The 20,000-nt window shown below is 41.9% G+C and overlaps 2 protein-coding genes across 2 annotated transcripts in view; both read right to left on the bottom strand.

The window, feature by feature from the left end:
- Positions 1 to 5,829, bottom strand: part of LOC115216576 — a 62,230-nt gene extending 56,401 nt beyond the window's left edge. Inside the window, exons 1-3 of the mRNA XM_036506328.1 lie at positions 5,754 to 5,829; positions 4,036 to 4,180; positions 2,097 to 2,770 (exon numbers count right to left, since the gene is read on the bottom strand). Of these exons, the coding sequence (XP_036362221.1) occupies positions 2,097 to 2,770; positions 4,036 to 4,180; positions 5,754 to 5,826 (892 nt within the window). The 5' untranslated portion in view covers positions 5,827 to 5,829. The remainder of the gene's footprint in view (positions 1 to 2,096; positions 2,771 to 4,035; positions 4,181 to 5,753) is intronic.
- Positions 5,830 to 5,832: 3 nt separating this feature from the next.
- The window catches only part of LOC118765007, a gene marked incomplete at its 3' end in the record, with an annotated part of 23,409 nt that continues 9,241 nt past the window's right edge, over positions 5,833 to 20,000 (bottom strand). The window contains exons 2-4 of the mRNA XM_036506244.1: positions 12,762 to 12,902; positions 10,691 to 10,816; positions 5,833 to 6,008 (exon numbers count right to left, since the gene is read on the bottom strand). Of these exons, the coding sequence (XP_036362137.1) occupies positions 5,833 to 6,008; positions 10,691 to 10,816; positions 12,762 to 12,902 (443 nt within the window). The remainder of the gene's footprint in view (positions 6,009 to 10,690; positions 10,817 to 12,761; positions 12,903 to 20,000) is intronic.

Below are 20,000 nucleotides of genomic sequence, written 5' to 3'. Positions count from 1 at the left end.
AAGTCTTAGCAAGTAAGAAGGCTGGCAAATCACAAACCTCTTCAGGTAGAAATGGCATGGTAGGAACTCCATATGATGTACCCAGTGTAAGCTATGGACACATAAAAGGCACAGCAATATCACAGGAAGGTTAACTGGGAAGATAGTTTTTGTGTGGCAGATGCACAGGGGCAATAAACACTGAAGATGTACAGAAAGCAGACACCATCACATGCCAGGGGGAGAAACTAGAAGTAGTTAATAGCTTCCACTATCTAGGTGACCAAGTCTGTAGTGGAGGTGGTTACTCTGAGAGTGTAATGGCCAGAAGAAGAATAGCCTGGGCAAAGTTCAGAAAGCTCCTACCTCTGCTGGCAACTAAGGGCCTCTTGCACAGGATGAAAGTTAGACTGTATGATGCATGTGTGCGAACTGTCATGCTACATGGCAGTGAAACATGGGCCATGACTGCTGATGACATGCGTAGGCTTGAAAGAAATGAAGCTGGTATGCTCTGCTGGGTGTGTAATGTCAGTGTGCATACACAACAGAGTGTAAGCACCCTGAGAGAAAAGTTGGACATAAGAAGCATCAAATGTGGTGTGTAAGAGAGACGATTGCACTGGTATGGTCATGTATTATGTATGGATGAGGAAAGCTGTGTGAGGAAGTGCCATTCCCTAACTGTGGAAGGAACATGTGGAAGCGGTAGACCAATGGAAGACATGGGATGAGGTGGTGAAGCATGACCCTCGAACATTGGGCCTCACAGAGGCAATGACAGGAGACTGAAATAGGCTGTGATTGAGAAGACCCAGCAACTAAAGTGAGATCACAGCCATGCATGTCTGGCCTAGTTAAGAGTACTCCTGATGTGTTGGGTGATATGATATGCTTGAGAAGACCTGTTGAGTCAAATAAAACCAATATTGTAGCTGTAGCCAGTTGCCTCTGACTGGCTCTCATGCTAGTGGCATGTAAAAAGCACAATCCGAACATGGTTGATGCCAGGTCCACCTGACTAGCTCCTGTGCCAATGGCATGTAAAAAGCACCATCCAAATGTGGCCAATGCATGGTACCTCCTGACTGGCTCCTGTGCCAGTTGCTCATAAAAAGCACTATCTTAACATAGCCAATGCCAGTACTCCCTGACTGGCTCCCCTGCCAGTGGCATGTAAAAAGCACCATCCGAATGTGGCCAATGCCAGTACCCTCTGACTGGCCCCCATGCCAGTGACATGTAAAAAGCACTATCCAAACATGATTGCAGCCAGGCCCGGCTAACTGCCTCCTGTGCCGGTGGCACCTAAAAAGCACCCACTACACTCACGGAGTGGTTGGTGTTAGGAAGGGCATCCAGCTGTAGAAACACTGTCAGATCAGATTGAAGCCTGCTGCAGCTGCTGGCTCCCCAGTCCTCAGTCAACCGTCCAACCCATGCCAGCATGGAAAACGGACGTTAAGCAATGATGATGATGATGATGATAAATGCATTGTATCTGATATGCTAACAACTGTACAAATTTGCCACTTTAGTCATAGTGACTGTAATGTCCTACCTTCATTGCAGCAGTAATTTCAAATAATTGAGAAATGCTTTTGCTCAATATATTATACATATTAGCATTCAACTGACCATTGTACACCAGTCCTTTTACACTAGATTTTTGGCTCTCTGGAATTTCCTCTTAGTGCATGTCATTCTTACTGGTGTTGACTTATAGAAGTTCGAAAGAAACATTAATGATAGAAGTTCGAAAGAAACATCAATGATATCAATCTCACTTTGAAGGCCATGAGCATTGCTTCTCTCTTCTGATGTAGCAAATACAAAAAAAAAAAATCAAAAAATCATATGATGGTACCCTTAGCTAATTGCTTCTTGTTATTATATTCTTAACGTATTGTAGAAAATTTTTTATGTTAAAAACTCAATCCTGTGATGATTTTGTTAAAGCATAGTAATGATTAATGGAAGAAGAAAATGAGAGCCCATTTCATTGAAAATAAATGTAAATACAGTTAGTATGTTTTTCAATGGCTAGCTAATATATATATTGTCAGTTGTCTGTGGTATTTTGCCATATAGAAAGTTAAGAGTGAACAGTTAAGTACCTGGTATAGTATTATCTTCCTTTATTGGTTTCAAATACGTTTCAAGAAAAGTGTTCATAAAAAGATTGTACCATGTGATACAGGCGTTTTCTTCATCTGAATACCAAGGGATGTCACTTCGACCAGTTTTTGAAATAACTTTCGGTAGAGGAATATTTCTGGCTTCAATCAAGGAACTGTTGTCATAGAGAAAGAATTTGCGAGCATACTGGGCATTGTGAGCAAAATCTTTGATGGTGAGATATACCGCATAAACTCCTGGTGCTGCAGACAGACTTAACTCTAAAGTTGTTTCATTAAAACTCTCATACTTATAAAGTGTTTTCGTTTGATCTACTTGCAGTTTATCTCCTGCTACTGTCATAGGATGGACTACAACTTCATATGATTCAACGCCGTTGTTTCCAGTTCCATTTCTGTAGACATTACCATCAAACCAACCATCGAACATAATTGTAACATTTGGTGATCGGGAAAGAGTTGGAATCACTTTCAAAGGCTCCGAACCACACTTTAATGTCTCGCTACAGTGTTGAGGAGGTTTTCTATCGTATTGGAAGCATTTCGTTTCTGTCGATGCAGTTTGTCGGTAATACTGTGTGGGTGATGGACTTGAATTGATGGGCTTAACAGTCAAGTAGCCTCCACCATAGGAGGTAAACTCTGTACACAATCTGAAAGAGAAGAAATTGTTAATGGTTTATGACAAATTGCAACGTATACAAGACACAGGAATTATGATACCAGCCAACCCTACTTCCTTCTCCAGCACTTTGCCTACTCCCCCTCCGTCTCCTCCTCCTCCTCCTCCTCCTCCTCCTCCCCCCTCCTCCTCTCCTCCTCTCCTCTCCTCCTCCTCCCCCTCCCCTATTCTCCCCCTCCTCCTCTCCTCTTCTCCTCCTCCTCCCCCCTCCTCCTTCTCATCATCATCAATGTCATCACTGTTATCATTGTTACCATCACTCTCATCATTGTCATCATGCTCAACCTCACTGCGATCAACATCTTCATCATCATCATCATCATCCTCTCTTCAAATCAATTTTGTTGCTTGCCCTGGGTGCCATTTACCCCAGCTGTGCCCTTGGAACAGATTTAGAAATTGCTACTTTTCTAAATGTTGAAAGCACTTTTGTACACAAAATTTGAATAGAGTTGGAAGCCTCAGGCAGCAATATTTCTGGTTTATCAAAAATATAAAATCATTTTTTAAATATTTGGACACCGTAAAGGCATCACAAGTCATCCAACAACTTCAAACATTATCAATGATGATCCCAGAAAACCAATGAGAGCCATCACCAAAGAACTTCAAGTGTTGGAATGGATTATCGGAACTGTGGTACATGAGGACATTTGATACATGTCGTATGAGGAGAGGTCAATTCATGTCTACAAAAACACGGGAAAACCTTTTAGCACATACCAAGTGGCTATTTCATAAGATTAAAAACTCTTTCGACATGGCATACTTTGGTTCTTCTCTGATGAGAAAAACTTTGACCAAGATCAAATATCTATTTCTTTACCACCCACAAGGGGCTAAACACAGAGAGGACAAACGAGGACAGACAAACGTATTAAGTCGATTACATCAACCCCAGTACTAATTTAATCGGCCCCGAAAGGATGAAAGGCAAAGTCGACCTCGGCGGAATTTGAACTCAGAACGTAACGGCAAATGAAATACGGCTACGCATTTCGCCCGGCGTGCTAACGTTTCAGCCAGCTCAAATATCTAACAGGAGAAATGACAGATTGTTAATTGCAGATTCTTCTGATGTGCCAAAAGTAAGAACATATTGGATGATAATGGTTGGAATATTTTTGATCATAGATCTGTCCAGGCTGACCTGGTGTTAAACAATAACAACAACAACATATCATATTTTACTTTCATATGTGTACATCCCTAATATGACAATATTACGAGTCTCACCTGTCTCCATGTTCCATTGTAAAGTTCCCTAACTGGAATGCTCTAGAACAATGAACTTTTGACTTGGAAGGGAATCCTTGACTGAAGTTTCTGTTGCAGGTACCCTCTTCAGGCAGCTTCATGATTTTAAGAAAAGATATGTTACCTAATGATAAAGATAAATTTATTATTATTATTCTATGTTTGACTTTTGCTTTATATTTGTACAAGTTGGCTCCAAGTCTCACCCAGAGACCTCAAGAGACAACAGGTTGGAAGTTCATGTTGTTGTTATGCCTAGTGAGCCTTTTTTTTTTCTTTTGGTGTTGTACTAGTGAATGTCCAAAAAAAAAAAAACGAAAATTATGTTTGTTTTAAACCCTGAGATTACATAGAAAGTATTTTGCGTAGGATATGAGCAGTTCCCATGAGCACTATCTTTTGAATTTCTGCCAGTTTTGGGCTTCCTGGTATCTGAGTTAGGTAGCAATCAGCCCCTTTTGCTATCATTCCAGGGCACCTATGACAACAGGTATTGTTTTAGTTTTCAGGTTCCACATTTTGCTGATTTCTATTTCAAGATCTTTATATTTGCTCAGTTTTTGGTAGGTCTATTATTATTATTATTATTATTATTGTTATCATTATTATTAACAACAACAACAATAATAAGGTGCTAGAGCATAACATTGGACATTGTGGTCCAAGATACACCACATATGTTATACAGCTGATGTTGCATGCCCCTTTGACCTATGAATAGTCAAGAAGGAAGGCATAAAAATTGAAAAAAACAACTCCCTTAAGTATGAAATAGGCCAGCTATAGAAAATGAAAAAGGTGAAGATAGTGCCAAGTATTGTTGGGTCCTTGGGGTCAGTTATCAGAAGGCATCAAAGAGAATATAAAGGAAATCGGAATAGAGTGCCCAGTAGAACTGTCACAAAAGGTTTGCTTCCTTGGCACAGCCGAGATAATCAGAAAAGTATTAGATAGTTGAAAAGAACAGATAGCATGGTACTGTAGACAGCAGATAGCAAGCCTGCTACATATGTATGACTCCAGGAATTTTATAAAACTTTTATATTTCACGCACAAAAGCCCATCTTCAGTCTAGCAGGTCCCGTTAACTTATTCAAATCTCCTGGCATGATGTAAAGCTTTCTATTTTCTCTCTGTTTACCTTCTTTGATAGCATCACAAACACACACACACACACACATATGGCATACATAAAGTGTTCATAAAAAGGGTATATTTATATACTCTTGACTCTCTTTTACTTTTTTACTTGTTTCAGTCATTTGACTGCGGCCATGCTGGAGCACCGCTTTTAACCAAGCAACTCGACCCCGGGACTTATTCTTTGTAAGCCCAGTACTTATTCTATCGGTCCCTTTTGCCGAACCGCTAAGTGACGGGGACATAAACACACCAGCATCAGTTGTCAAGCAATGCTAGGGGGACAAACACAAACATACACGCACACATATATATACATATATACGACGGGCTTCTTTCAGTTTCCGTCTACTAAATTCACTCACAAGGCTTTGGTCGGCCCGAGGCTATAGTAGAAGACACTTGCCCAAGGTGCCACGCAGTGGGACTGAACACAGAACCATGTGGTTGGTAAACAAACTACTTACCACACAGCCGCTCCTGCGCCTATATAAAGCACATATATAAAATGTATACATAGAATATATATATAAAGTATAAAAAGTGTAAGCATTGACCTGAAGGTGATATTTTCTTTACAGAAAGTCTTCCAGAAACAACACCCATTGTAAATTTTACAACGTGTGGCATTAGTGGCATGGTAACGTTCAAGGTTAAAAGTGACTCGATTTGCAAAGAAATGGCATTTGGGATGAATTTAACAAAGATGTCCTGTTCACTGTGACAACCACTTGAACTCCTGAAGTTAGAGATGTCGCCATACTGACTCTTGATACCAAAATCACAAGCCATTAAATTCGGTCCCTTTTCAACTGCAATAAGAAAAGAAAAATTATTTATTATATATATTTTTCAAACCAGTGCAATGGATGGGCAGAATTGTTAGTGTTGGAGAAAATACCTTGTGGTGTTTATTCTTGTCCTTTTAATTCTAAGTTCAAATTCTGTCAAGATCAACTTTGCTTTTCATTCCTCCAACATTGATAAAATAAAATATCAGTCACATAGCCATATTAGTTGAAACTTCTCAGTTAAATGAAGGATTGCACCAAATTATCTTTCTTTTTCTGGCTTTTGAGGTTTGGTGGTTGGGGTAGGGTGTCCTGTATATACTAATGTCTCAGTGAATTCACTCTTTGTTAATACCTTGTTGTTGTGGGAAGATCTCTCTGTCTGCTGAGAGTTTAGAGATTCTTCTACTTATCCCTGTGACAAGGTTGTTGATTACAGCTGAGAGATGGTTAGAGTTTCTGTAGATGTAAACAGTTTCCTCATTGAACATTCTGTAAGGGTGGTCCTCACCTGTTATATCCTGTCAGTCAACTTTTGTCAAATTAATAGTAACTGTAATAGGTTAGCCAAATTCTTTGAAGATTTGTATTAAATCCTACCTAAAATTGTCTCTGATGTGACCTTTTATAGGGCTTGAGGTTGCCTGACCATCATTCCTATACAGGGCCAAGCTATGGGAGTGTGAGCGCTTCTCCAAAGTATCCAGGATAAGTTACTTGACAAGGGCGGTGATTTCAGCCCTGCTGTACTTCCCTATAGATATATCAAGCAGTGGGTCACCTTCCTGCTTTATCCAGTTTGAATCTTAGTGAGCCAAGATCGACTTTCTAGCATTCATGGCGATACTGATATTGTGTTCACTGATTTTAGTGAATTGTCTCCCAATGTCTAAGGCCTTCGGGAGGAACGATTTTAATACTGAAGGTTAGAAATCCATAATGTTGAAGTGGGTGATCTTACAGGTTGCTTTATTTTCGATGTCACAGAACCAGTCAATTACTGCAGTGATGCAACCCCATTGGATCAACCTCATAACCCTTCTAATAGTGGAGCAGACAAAGAAATGAACTGGTATCACTTCCACAGCATTAACACTATGTGACCTTAGCTACTAAAAGAGCCATTTCGAATTTGTCTCAAATCCTTTACTCTTCTGATATAAGATGAGATGGTCCTGTCCATGAAACTTTAAGCTACTTGGTGCTGAGTAAAACTGTTAAGATATATACAAGCGTTTGTATTTACAGTTTATACATACATACATACATACATACATACATACATACATACATACATACATATATACGTATAAATATATGAGGGTAAGTAAAAAATCATCTGCACTTTTGCCATAACATATCGTTATTATTGTCCCACTGCCTTCTGTGCGTGTGTGCTTATAGTTGGTATTATTGTGCTCACAAGATCAAAGTTTGAGCCTGATTGCACCAGTTTTCTCTCTGGCTTTACAGTCTAAGCATGGCCACTCCACTAACAATGTGCACCAAAGAAGAACAAAGAGTAGTGATCTGATTTCTCTGGTCAAGTGTGTCATCGACGGCTTTTAGCACAATTGGTTAATGGTTTCAATGGTTTGGGCGACCATGTCTGGGCAAGCATTGTCATAAAACAACAAAACTTTCTTTAACAATAGGCGTCAGCATTTGGTGTGAATTGCTGGCTTCAGTTTGTTGGCCAGCAAAACACTGTATTTTACACTGTTGATCATACACCCTTTTCCAGGTAGTCTTCCAGTACAGGCCCTTTTAAGCCCCGCAAAAGGGTTAGTATCTCCTTTCTCGCAGAAGACTGTGTCTTGAATTTCTTCTTCAATGGAAAGCCAGGATGTTTCCACTCCATACTCTGTCTTTTGGATTCAGCCTCATAATGATGGACCCACGTTTCATCTCCTGTAACTATTCTGCTCAAAAATTTCTTGCCCTCATTGTTGTATCAGTTGAGTAAATGTTGGCAAACTCAAGATGTTTGTGCTTGTGCTCTGCAGTAAGCTTTCTTGGCACCTTTCTTGCACAGGCTTTATGGCAGGGTTAGGGTTAGGGTTAGCTGATTTGATAGGCAGAACCACGACTAATCAGCAGAGAACGAGCTACCTCATTGATGAAAGCTCACCAGTTCGCCATTACCATTACCATTTCATAAGCTTGCTGAATCTTCTTGTCAGTGGTGGAGGTCGACAGGCATCCTGCTCCCTCCTTGTGCATCATGCTTATCTGGCTACTTTTAAACTTCTCAATCCACTCATACACACTTCTACATGGTAGTGCACTGTCTCAATATTATGCAAAAAGCTTCCGATGTATTTCAGCACCTGACACACCTTCAGACCAGAGAAATCGGATCACTGCTCTTTGTTCTTCTTTGGTGTACGTTTCTAGTGGAGTGGCCATGCTTAGACTGTAAAGCCAGAAAGAAAAATGGCATGGTCAGGCTCAAACTTTACTCGTTTACTCTTTTATTTGTTTCAGTCATTTGACTGTGGCCATGCTGGAGCACCACCTTTAGTCGAGCGAATCGACCCCAGGACTTATTCTTTGTAAGCCTAGTACTTATTCTATCGGTCCTTTTTTGCTGAACCGCTAAGTTACGGGGACGTAAACACACCAGCATCGGTTGTCAAGCGATGTTGGGGGGACACACAAACATACACACACATAAACACACATACACACACAAACATACACACACACACACACACATGCACATATATATATATAAATATACATATACACGACAGGCTACTTTCAGTTTCCGTCTACCAAATCCACTCACAAGGCTTTGGTCGGCGAGAGGCTATAGTAGAAGACACTTGCCCAAGGTGCTACGCAGTGGGACTGAACCCGGAACCATGTGGTTGGTAAGCAAGCTACTTACCACAGCCAATCCTACGCCTTTGATCACATGACCACAATAATACCAACTGTAGGCATGCATACACAGAAGGCAGTGTGATAATAATAACAATATGTTATGGCGAAAGTGCAGGTGATTTTTGTTTTCCCTCATACATACATGCATACATACATATATATATATATATATATATGTATATATATATGTATATATAATACAAGTAAGGAAATGGAGAAACAAATTTGGTTTGTTCATCAACTTCCGGATATTATAATGTTGGAATATTTATTCATTTTAGATTCATTAAACAAATCTAAAATGAATAAATAATCCAACATCATAATATCCGTTAAGCTGATGAACAAACCAAATTTGTTTCTCCTTTTTCTTATTTGTATTATAAATTTACGGTAAAACTATTTCTTTATCTTCACCTGTTTAATACAATAAATTACTTAATTGCATTGCAATGAAAAACATTTATGTATTAAGAATTTGGGTACTTTACCAACAGTATATTGGATAAATGATATCTCATAGTGGGTTACACCCATAACCCCTATCTTACTTTGTACTATATATATATATATGTATATTCTTGTGTCTAGGGAGAGTCATTATGTCAATATAATTAATACACACACTGGTTCAATTCCACTCATTAAACATCCGATTGTTTTGTTTTTGTTCGTTAAAGCTTTTTTATTGCTTCTTGCAATCTTCTCAATGCTGACTATGCAGTTCACTAAAGTCATTTTCTTCTATGAGCTATCATATAGAACATATATATATATATTATATATATATTATATATATATATATAATATATATATATATATTATATATATATCCCTCTCTCTCTTTTGGAGAGGCACTGAGCAGCTATACGCACACATACACACACGGCAGTAACTTCCACCTACCGAATTCAATCACAAAGCTCCGGTCAGCTCGGGGCTATAGCAGAAGACACCTACCCAAAGTGCCACGCAGTGGGACTGAACCCGAAACCATATGGCTAGGAAGCAAGCTCCCTAACCACACAGCCATGCCCACACTTCTTCTCTGGACACTAAACTCTGCTTGCGAAGACCAGTTGAGGCAAGCGAAATCGAAGTCAAAATCAAACTCAGTGACTGGCATCCATTGCTAGTGGAGCGCTAAGAGTACCATACGAGTGAGATCATTGCCAAAACAACAAGCTGGCATGTTTAAGCACACCATTCGAGCGTGATCGTTACCGCATCGCCTTACTAGCACTTGTGCTGGTGGCATGTGAAACATTCGAGTGAGGTCGTCGCCAGTGCCGCTGGACTGGCTCCTGTGCAGGTGGCATGTAAAAAGCACCATTTGGGCATGGCCGTTGCCAGTACCACCAAACTGGCCCTCGTGCTGGTGGCACATAAAAGCACCCACTACACTCTCGGAGTGGTTGGCGTTAGGAAGGGCATCCAGCTGTAGAAACTCTGCCAGATCAGATTAGAGTCTGGTTTGCCAGACCTCAGTCAAATCGTCCAACCCATGCTAGCATGGAAAGCGGACGTTAAATGATGATGATGATGATGATGATAATGATGTGTTCCACATTTATGTTTGGTCATTAATTCTATGCTGACTGGGTGATTGCAAAGGTTGTTTATTGGCTTATGAACTATTTGTGGTATGATATCAGATTATTTGTTTGAAAATATGATATTACTGTTTGGTACCCCTAATATGTATGATAGTTGTGTAGAAGTATATAGAAATACATTATAGAGTATTTATAGAGTTCTACAATAAATGTATGATAGGTGTATAGAAATATATAGAAATATTATAGAGTACTTACGTTCACATTTTGTGTTTTGGTTAGTCTTATCCACGACAAAACCTTGATTGCACTGACAATTTCTGGCAAGGTGACTTTTGCCACATGTGCCAGGCCAGCAGTTGTGGTTGAACCAGGAACATGTAGCTGTAAAGTAGATTTAAAATAATAAATTTAATAGGATTTCAGAGCAAAATCAACAAACAAAACAAGACAATTATAATAGGAATAGTATTTTCATTATTTCAGACCCATAATTTTATTTGCATTCAGATTACTCAGTTAGATGTAATTGTTTTGAATTTATCCAGCTTTATTTTGTAGCTTTGAGATTTCAATGATGTGATTGTATATTTTTAGACTGACATTGTAGGGTAGATCATGATAGTCTGAACATAAAACAGGTAGAATATTTTGGCTGGATGTGGCCTGTTTAAATGCTAAAGGGTGAAAGGTTAGTACTTATACTTAGTACTTAGCTGTGTTGTTGGGTTTGCTAAAACCTGTGTGATCCCAGACAAATGTATCTTTGACAATCTCCACATCAAGTTATACCTCACAGAGAGGGTTTTTTTTTAAAAATTCAGATTTGATTGGGTGCTGAACAGAGATCACTCAAAAATATCTAATAGGGTTGAAACCGTTAGTACCCTGGTGGTTGTGCTGTATGTAGCCAGTTGTAGTCCAATTTTCAGGAACTAGATTACTGCATTGTACAGTGACATCTGCTTGGTGGTAGTCATTGTGGCAAATGGTCATTGACATTATCCACTCTGTTCTTTTCAAGTGGGGAGCCAAATGGATCGTTTTTGGTTTTGAAGTCACTGAAGTGAAGCCCAAGCAAAACATGGATGACCCACCATGCATTGTGATTTTGGCCACATGTTCCATATAGGTAGATAGTAGCGAAGCAGTTACTTCTGGTTAATTCTGACTGAGCAGACTTATGATTTAAAGGCATTCCAGATGTGACCATCCAATATTTATCCATGTACAAGGATTCCAGGATGATACTAGCCAACATCTTTCTTTTTTTTTTTTTTTTACAATAGTAGGCTCTGATTGGTTGGAGATGTGGCTGCTACTTCTAGCGGGTCAAGCAACTGCATAGAGGCAATTTTTACACAGAATATAAAGAGCTGAAAGAAATGTCACTGAGCATGTTGTCTGATACACAAACTATTCTGCCTGCTCACCATCATTATAATAATACTTTCTAGTTTTGGCTAATGGTCAGCAATTTAAGAGGTGGAGGCAACCTGATGATAATGATTCCAGTGGTGGAGGTGCAATGGCCCAGTGGTTAGGGCAGCGGACTCGCGGTCATAGGATCGCGGTTTCGATTCCCAGACCGGGCGTTGTGAGTGTTTATTGAGCGAAAACACCTAAAAGCTCCATGAGGCTCCGGCAGGGGATGGTGGTGATCCCTGCTGTACTCTTTCACCACAACTTTCTCTCACTCTTACTTCCTGTTTCTGTTGTACCTGTATTTCAAAGGGCCAGCCTTGTCACTCTCTGTGTCACGCTGAATATCCCCGAGAACTACATTAAGGGTACACGTGTCTGTGGAGTGCTCAGCCACTTACACGTTAATTTCACGAGCAGGCTGTTCCGTTGATTCGGATCAACCGGAACCCTCGTCGTCGTAACCGACAGAGTGCTTCCATGTTCCATGATTCCAGTACTTGACTTGGACTTTATTCTATCACCCCTGAAGAGATAAAAAGGCAAAGTTGACCTCGATGGAATTTTGAGCTTAGAATATAAAGAAGATGGAAGAAAAACTGCTAAGCATTTTGTCTCAGATACTAATAGCCCGTCCAGGCCATTGCCTAAATAATAGTTTCAAATTTTGGCCCAAGTCAAGATGTCTTAGTTGGAGAGAATTAGTTGATCATACTAACCCTAGTACATGACTGGTATTTGATTTTATTGACCTCAAGAGAATGAAAGGTAAAATCAACCTCTGTGAGTTGTGCACAGAATGTAAACAAATGGAAGAAATACCACTGAATATTTTGTCCAACGTATTTATTATTCTACCAGCTCACTAGCTTATAATAAAAATAACAACAAAAAATTATGTACTCACGATTGCATTTGAGTGGTCCTTCAGGCCAGGCCATAGAAAATTCTGCTCCTCTCACATTGTACTGTTTACATGTAGAACAGAAAGGTCTTTGATTGCTGTTGCAACTCATGGTTTGACAATTCTCAATATAATTTGAACATTCTAGAGACAGGGAAGTAAATATCATGGTAAATTAGAATATATAGGGAGAGTTTACGAAAAACAACAACAAAAGACGAAGACAGGTGGTGTACAAAACAAACAGATGTATTAGTATAATGCTCAAGTATAGAAAAAGTCTTTTACGTTTCGAGCCTACGCTCTTCTACAGAAAGGGACACAGAAAAAACAAGGAGAGAAAAAAATGTGTGTAGTGGCTGAGAGAGAGAGAGAGAGATGACATAGAGATAGACAGATAGATTGATAGATGGCTAGAAAGAGAGGGGAAAAGAGAGAAAGAAAGAGGAAGAGATGTTTTCCAAATCGGACACGTTCTTTGAAAATAATTGTCTTCTTTGCTTTCCATTTTTGATACTTGGGATTGTTAATATATTTGCATGCATGTGTGTGAGGATGATGATAATGATGATGACGACAATGACAGCAACAACGATAATGACGACAGCAAAAATGATGATGAAGTTGATGATGACAATAATAAATTATTATGATGTTGATAATGATGACGATGACAATTTGTTGTTTGTTCCTTATCGAGCCACGCCTGGCTCATAAGGGCTGGTTTCCCGGTTTCCTTGGTGTATAGGTTCCCCACCTGGACAGGACACCGGTCCGTCGCAGGTAAGCTACAAGAGGAAAGAGTGAGAGAAAGTTGTGGCGAAAGAGTCAGCTGAAGCTCGCCATTACCTTCTGCCGGAGACACGTGAAGCTTAGGTGTTTCGCTCATAAACACACACATCGCCCGGTCTGAGATTCGAACCCCGCGATCCCTCGACCTCTAGTCCGCTGCTCTAACCACTAGGCCATGTGCCTCCGCACGATGACAATTGATAACAATGAGGATAATAGCAATAATAAATCATGATGGTGATGATGGTGATGATGATGATGATGATGATGATGATGATGATGATGATGATGACGACGACGACGAAGTTGATAACGATGATGACAATGAGAATGATCAAAGTAGTAGTGGTGGCGGTGGTTGTGATGGTGGTGGTGCTGATGATGATTATATCAAAGATGATAATGGCTATGACAATGATGAAAATGATGATGGGGATGATGATGATTATGTAACTGACATGGTCATCATCCTGCAGAAATAAGACAACGTATACCGAAGTGACGGCACGCAGTATAGCGGAGCGAATAGGAAAAAAAACTGGCGGGAGCTCAAAGAGGAGAAAAGCTTGTCAGTGTTCTACCAACATGCTCAAGTAGAACATAGATGCTCGGTTATTAACATAGAGGTTAAGGTATTATCAACACATAGAACAAAAATGGCACTGTTCCAGTTCGAAAGGGATGCCTCGCAACTGTTTCATTTTCCGCAGAATTTGCTCTAGAGCCAGCATTTACAGAAGAGGTGACAACAGGTAGCCTTGATAGACAGAGCATGTGAAGCAAAATGGTTCCGATAGGTGGCCATCTACTTTGACTCCCGAGCAGGTTCCGCTGTGCATTGAAGCAATCCAGCCACTGAAAATGGGTCCAAAACCGATTGCTTTCAGGATGGCTTCGAAGTAGCGATGGTCGACTCTTTTGAATGCTTTGCATTGACCCAAATTGATCAGTTTCCCACGGAAGCCGGCTTTGGTTCCAGCCCTCTCTATGATGTGTCGCATAAGGTGGAGTCTGTCGTGGATAGATCTGTTGTGTGACACAAGAAGCCAGTGCCATTTTGTACGAGATCTCGCCGGCAGCCATTACCATGTCCGAAACACGCCTACAACCATGTTGCCATGCGCGAGACCACAGCGAGACTCTCGTGGGCAACATCTATTTAAGAAGGCGTATTAGATGACCTGTGCATCTACGTCGCAAAGTTCGGGGTAAAGGCAATAAAGTACAAACAATCATGTAGCTTCGAGACCCCTTCACCAGCGACCCAGAGAAACTTCAGGGGCCAGCCGACATTGAACGCCCTGGTGGCCGGCAGACATGACCAAATACTCCTCTATGTCTGCAATTGCAGCTCCAGGCGCAGGCTCCTAATCGACACAGGAGCAGAAGTCAGCGTGATCGCGGAATCGGCAAGGGACCACCATCAGGGAAAGCGGAGCCAACCTTTAACAGCCACCAACGGGTTCACAATCGAGGCATACGGTCGTTGCACCCTTTCTCTAAACATTGACTCACAAAAATACAAATGAGCATTCACCATGTCCTTCAACCCATAATCGATGCAGACTTTCTTTGAGCACACTTACTACTGATTGATTTGGGTGGGGGAGACGATTCCTCGACAACAAAACATACGCTTCTGTGCCTCTTGCAACATCTGCTCATGCCTCCCCTCACATAGCAACCATCTCGCAGACCAAAAACGAATTCTCGGATCTTCTTGTAAGTAGCCCCAATCTCACCACCCCGACATTTTCCAAACTTACAGCCCATCACAGAGTGACACACCACATCTCTACCACCGGCCCCTCCCCTCAATGCACAGCTGCACACGTCGTCTATCACCTGACAAATTTGCAATCGCAAAGGCCGAGTTCGACAATATGGAAGCATCGGGCATAGTTCGCTGATCAAGCAGTCCCTGATCAAGCAGTCCCTGATCATCACTCTTGTGTATGGCCCCCAAATCCAACTGAGGTTATCGACCCTGCAGAGATTACCGCCGTCTCAAAGTGGATACGACACCTGACTGCTACCCCATTTCGCCCATACAGGATTTTTCAGCCCAGTTAGCCGGGAGCTCGGTTTTTCCAAGGTTGACCTCATCCGCAGATACCACCAAATACCAGTACAAGACGACGATGTACCGAAAACTGCTGTGATCACTCCTTTCAGTCTGTACAAATTCCTACCTACACCTTTTGGGCTGAAAAACGCAGCACAAGCCTTCCAACGCCTCGATTTTGTCTTTTGCATACTTAGATGATATCCTTATTGCAATCCCAAATGCAGAGTTACATAAGAGGCACTAGTGACCCTTTTGGATAGGCTGGAACAGTATGGTTTAGTAATTAACCCGGTCAAGTACATTTTGGTGCGACAGAAATCGACTTCTTGGGACATCGAACTACAAGTGCCAGCACTACACTCCTGCCAGAGAAAGTGAAAGCTATCCTATCCGTTCCATGCCCCACCACAAGCAAGGCTCTACACCAATTTGTGGGCATGGTAAACTTTTACTATCGTTTCATTCCTTCTGCAGCAAAAGTGATGAGATTTCTATACAAGGCACTGTCAAAAGAGGGTTCAAAAAGACAAGTGGAGTGGGATAGTACAATGGCCCCAGTCTTCGAATCCGCAAAACAAGCCCTGGCTCAAGCAACCATACTGTCCCATACTCATATGTCAACTTGGACTGCACTCACAGTTGACACATCTGACGCAGCCAATATGGGCGTTTCGGAACAACACATCTCATCTTCTTCAGCCGACAACTACGACCCCCTGAACAAAAATACAGTGCTTTTGACTGGGGACTACTGACTGTCCATCTAGGTGTCCGCCACTTTTGCTATTTCCTTACAGTATACACGGATCACAAACCACTCACCTTTGCTATGAGCAAGCTCTCAGAGCCTTGGTTGGCACGCCACCAACAAATGCTATCGGCAATTTCTGAGTACTCTACAGACATCCAATACATAGCTGGCAAGGGCAACCCAGTTGCTGACGCACTCTCTCGTGCTCCTACCTGCTCTCACACCTACCTAGCACCAATAACGGAAGGTTGGATTATGAAGCTATGGCTGCAACCCAACAGATAGATGACGAGATAAGGGCCTACCGCATTGCTATCACATCACTTTCTTAGCAGGATGTACACTTTGGCTCTAACTGCAAAACCCTACTGTGTGACGTATCCACTGGGAAGCCACGACCGATCGTCCCATCAGCCTGGCGTAAGAAAGTTTTCCACATCGTTCGCGGACTTTTCTACCCAGGTACTAAATCCACACGGCGGCTGCTGTCAAGCAAATTTATCTGGCACAATATGGCCAAGCAAATCGGGGACTGGACCAGGTCCTGCGTCTCCTGTCAACAAGCTGAGGTCCATCAACATACCGAAGCACCCATCGGCAACTATGAACCACCTCAGGCCCGATTCAGCTATGTCAACATCGACCTTGTCGGCCCCCTACCACTTTCACAGGGTTCCTCGTATCTACTAACCTTGGTAGACCGCTACACCTGAAGCTATGCCTCTCCGCTGCACGGAAACACAAGAAGTCAGCCGAACCTTCATCGCAAACTGGGTTGCCCGTTTTGGTGTTCCAGATAGCATCTTATCCGATCGGGGTCCACAATTCACCTCAAAGCTATGGAATGACATGTGTGATCTTTTCAGAATCACAATGAATCGTACAATAGCCTTCCACCCACAGACCAACGAATTTGTGGAGAGATTTCACCGCCGTCTGGAGGAATCCCTGACAACCAGACTTAATGGACCAAATTGGATTGATCAACTCCCGTGGCGATGCTAGGAATCTGCCCTGCCCCAAAAGAAAATCTCGGCACTTCCTCCGCGGAAATGGTGTACGGTGCTACTCTTACAGTGCCAGGAGAGTTCCTTCCGAATACGAAGTCGGATCTGGAATTCAAACGGTACTTCGCTCAACAGAGATACAGTGTGGGCCAGTTCGCCTTGTTCCCACGTCAACACACGGTATACCCGGATCATCCGTACCAAATGACATCCGCACGGCTAACTTTGTGGTCGTTCGACGTGACACACGACGAAAACCCCTCTAGTCACTCTACGATGGTCCATATCAAGTCATACATCCGGGAGATGAAACATTCCAACTCCTAATTGGAGGATGACAAGACAGTCTTCATCGATAGAGTGAAACCAACCCATCTCGATATTGACAGCCCCGTTCAAGTGGCCCAGACACCAAACAGGGGCCGTCCTAGACAGATCACACCAACTTTTGACAAGGAACGGTCACCAAATAACCGAATAAGCACACGCATGGACGGGGCAATTAAAATGCCTTCCCGTTTCCAATGATAGTCAACAGTTCTTGGGGGTGGGGTAGCTATGTAGGGCAGGGATTCGTGACAGACAAACTGTAGACAGGAACTTCGCTGCGGGCTAGCTAAATGAACTAAGCAGAAATAACTGGCGACTTAAGCCCTGGTGTACATAAAGTAATAAACCTTTGATAAATGCGTTCTTTTCTCCACTAGTTTGTTTGCGTATAGCTTAACAAAACTATAGGGTGATCATTATAAAAGTTTAGCTTGTCATTCTTCTGGCTTCTTGCTCGCTGGTGATTATATCAGCTACCGTCCTATATTGTAAAGTATAATAGCCATCTCAATATGGCTAACCACAAAGGGTGGGTGTTACTGTAGCTTTTAGCCCCAGGAGATCATCGTCTCCAGCTGGCTTTAGGCACACTATCTGTGCCCTTATGGTATTTGCAAAGGGAGGCCATCCCTTTCTCGTAAGCCTAAGTGATACGCACGGACCGCAGTTTCGAGGTTGTTGCCTCTTGTCAACGGGCGGTAATCACCGGTTTACGATGAAAGGGAAAGCCTGTATGCAAATACTTAAGTGTTTTTCTAGTAACTTCCGTCACTGATTTCGAAAAACTGTCTGCAAGCAATAATAAATCTCTGAACGAGATTCCCGTCCTATATTATTTTCCTTTATATATGTGTAGCACTGAGGGCCACACACCTTGAAGGTATTTTTCTGTTTCTGCCGGTGTAGGAAATTTACCCTTCATTAAGCAACAGAACACCTGGTTTTGCTATATCATTTTTGTACTAGAGGATTTTACCTAGATCTTGCATCCGATGCACAGTTCACTGGCTAACTGCCTTCTAAAAAGATAAAAGGTTGCTTTTTTTTATGTTGCTATTGTTGTTTTCCACGTTTTTTGACGTTATTACTACTGTTCTCCGTGATATCTGCATTCTTGTTTTCGTTTTCACTCTTTATTGTTCACACTGTTGCTGTTGTTATCGTTGTTGCTGCTTGTTTGTTTGTTGAGCGCCTGGGAGAAGTCCGAAGCGTGGTCCTTTGCTATTCGTAAGACCCACAGAAGAGAAAGCAGGTCAACCGCCGACACCGAGAGCATCGACGGATGGACGAATGCTCATCCAGGCTCACATCCACACACACATACATATATGCATAACTATACATACTTACATACATACATATATACAGATATGCATGCATACACACACATGTTATTTGATAACACCTAGAAGAAGGTGCTTTATTCCACTCAACAAAATGAATGGAGAAACTGATGTCATTAGACAGTATCCAATATTCATCGGGTGTTTTGACCCTGAACCATAATACCCTCCCATTGGTGGGTCAACAGAACTGGCCAAATCTCTGCTTCTCATCTCCTCTTGGCTTCCAGCTTAACACCTCTCTCTTGCTCCATAACCAATAAGAGGCTCTTTCAGCTGCCTCTCCCATCCTGTGCACAAACACCCTTCGCTCCTTTCCTCTCATTCCAGTGGCTGTAAGCATCCTCCATACCTATCGGTCAGGGAATCCCCTAGAACCAACTTCAACTGGCAAAAGCCACAACTGCCACCCCTTCTCTCTGCCATCCCTTCAGAAGGATCTCATACTTGGTATGCTTCAGTTTGTGGGACTGATAACAACTTTCTTCCCACAGGACTGTAAGCTCAATCAAAATAATTTTCTTAGTCTTTTCATAACCACTTCTGGCCTCAGGGTTGTATGGATGACTTAGGGAAACTGCAGTTTCCCCACCAGGTCCACTTTCATATCCCATGATTGGGATCTATGTAACAAGCTATATGTCTTTTTTGCTGTCCTTACTGGCCTCTCTCCCTCTTTTGCGAACTTAATTATAGCTGTTGTTTTCCCCTGATGAAGATGTTCCTTGAGACTTTTCCGCTCCAAGATGTGAGCAAGTGTTGCAAGCATCCTATCATGGCACCACTTGTATCTCCCTTGAGAAAGTGCTATTGAGCTATATTTATATGTGTATATATTATATATATAGCGTCGCCTTACTGCCACTTGTGCCAGTGGCACATGAAAAAGCATTCGAGTGAGGTCGTTGCCAGTACCATCTGACTGTCCCCCGTGCCAGTGGCACGTAAAAG

Source organism: Octopus sinensis, linkage group LG10 (genome assembly GCF_006345805.1).
Source record: "Octopus sinensis linkage group LG10, ASM634580v1, whole genome shotgun sequence".
Taxonomy (NCBI): Eukaryota; Metazoa; Mollusca; class Cephalopoda; order Octopoda; family Octopodidae; genus Octopus; species Octopus sinensis.
Note: the sequence above shows the minus strand (reverse complement) of the source record. Positions and strands in the feature narration are given on the sequence as shown.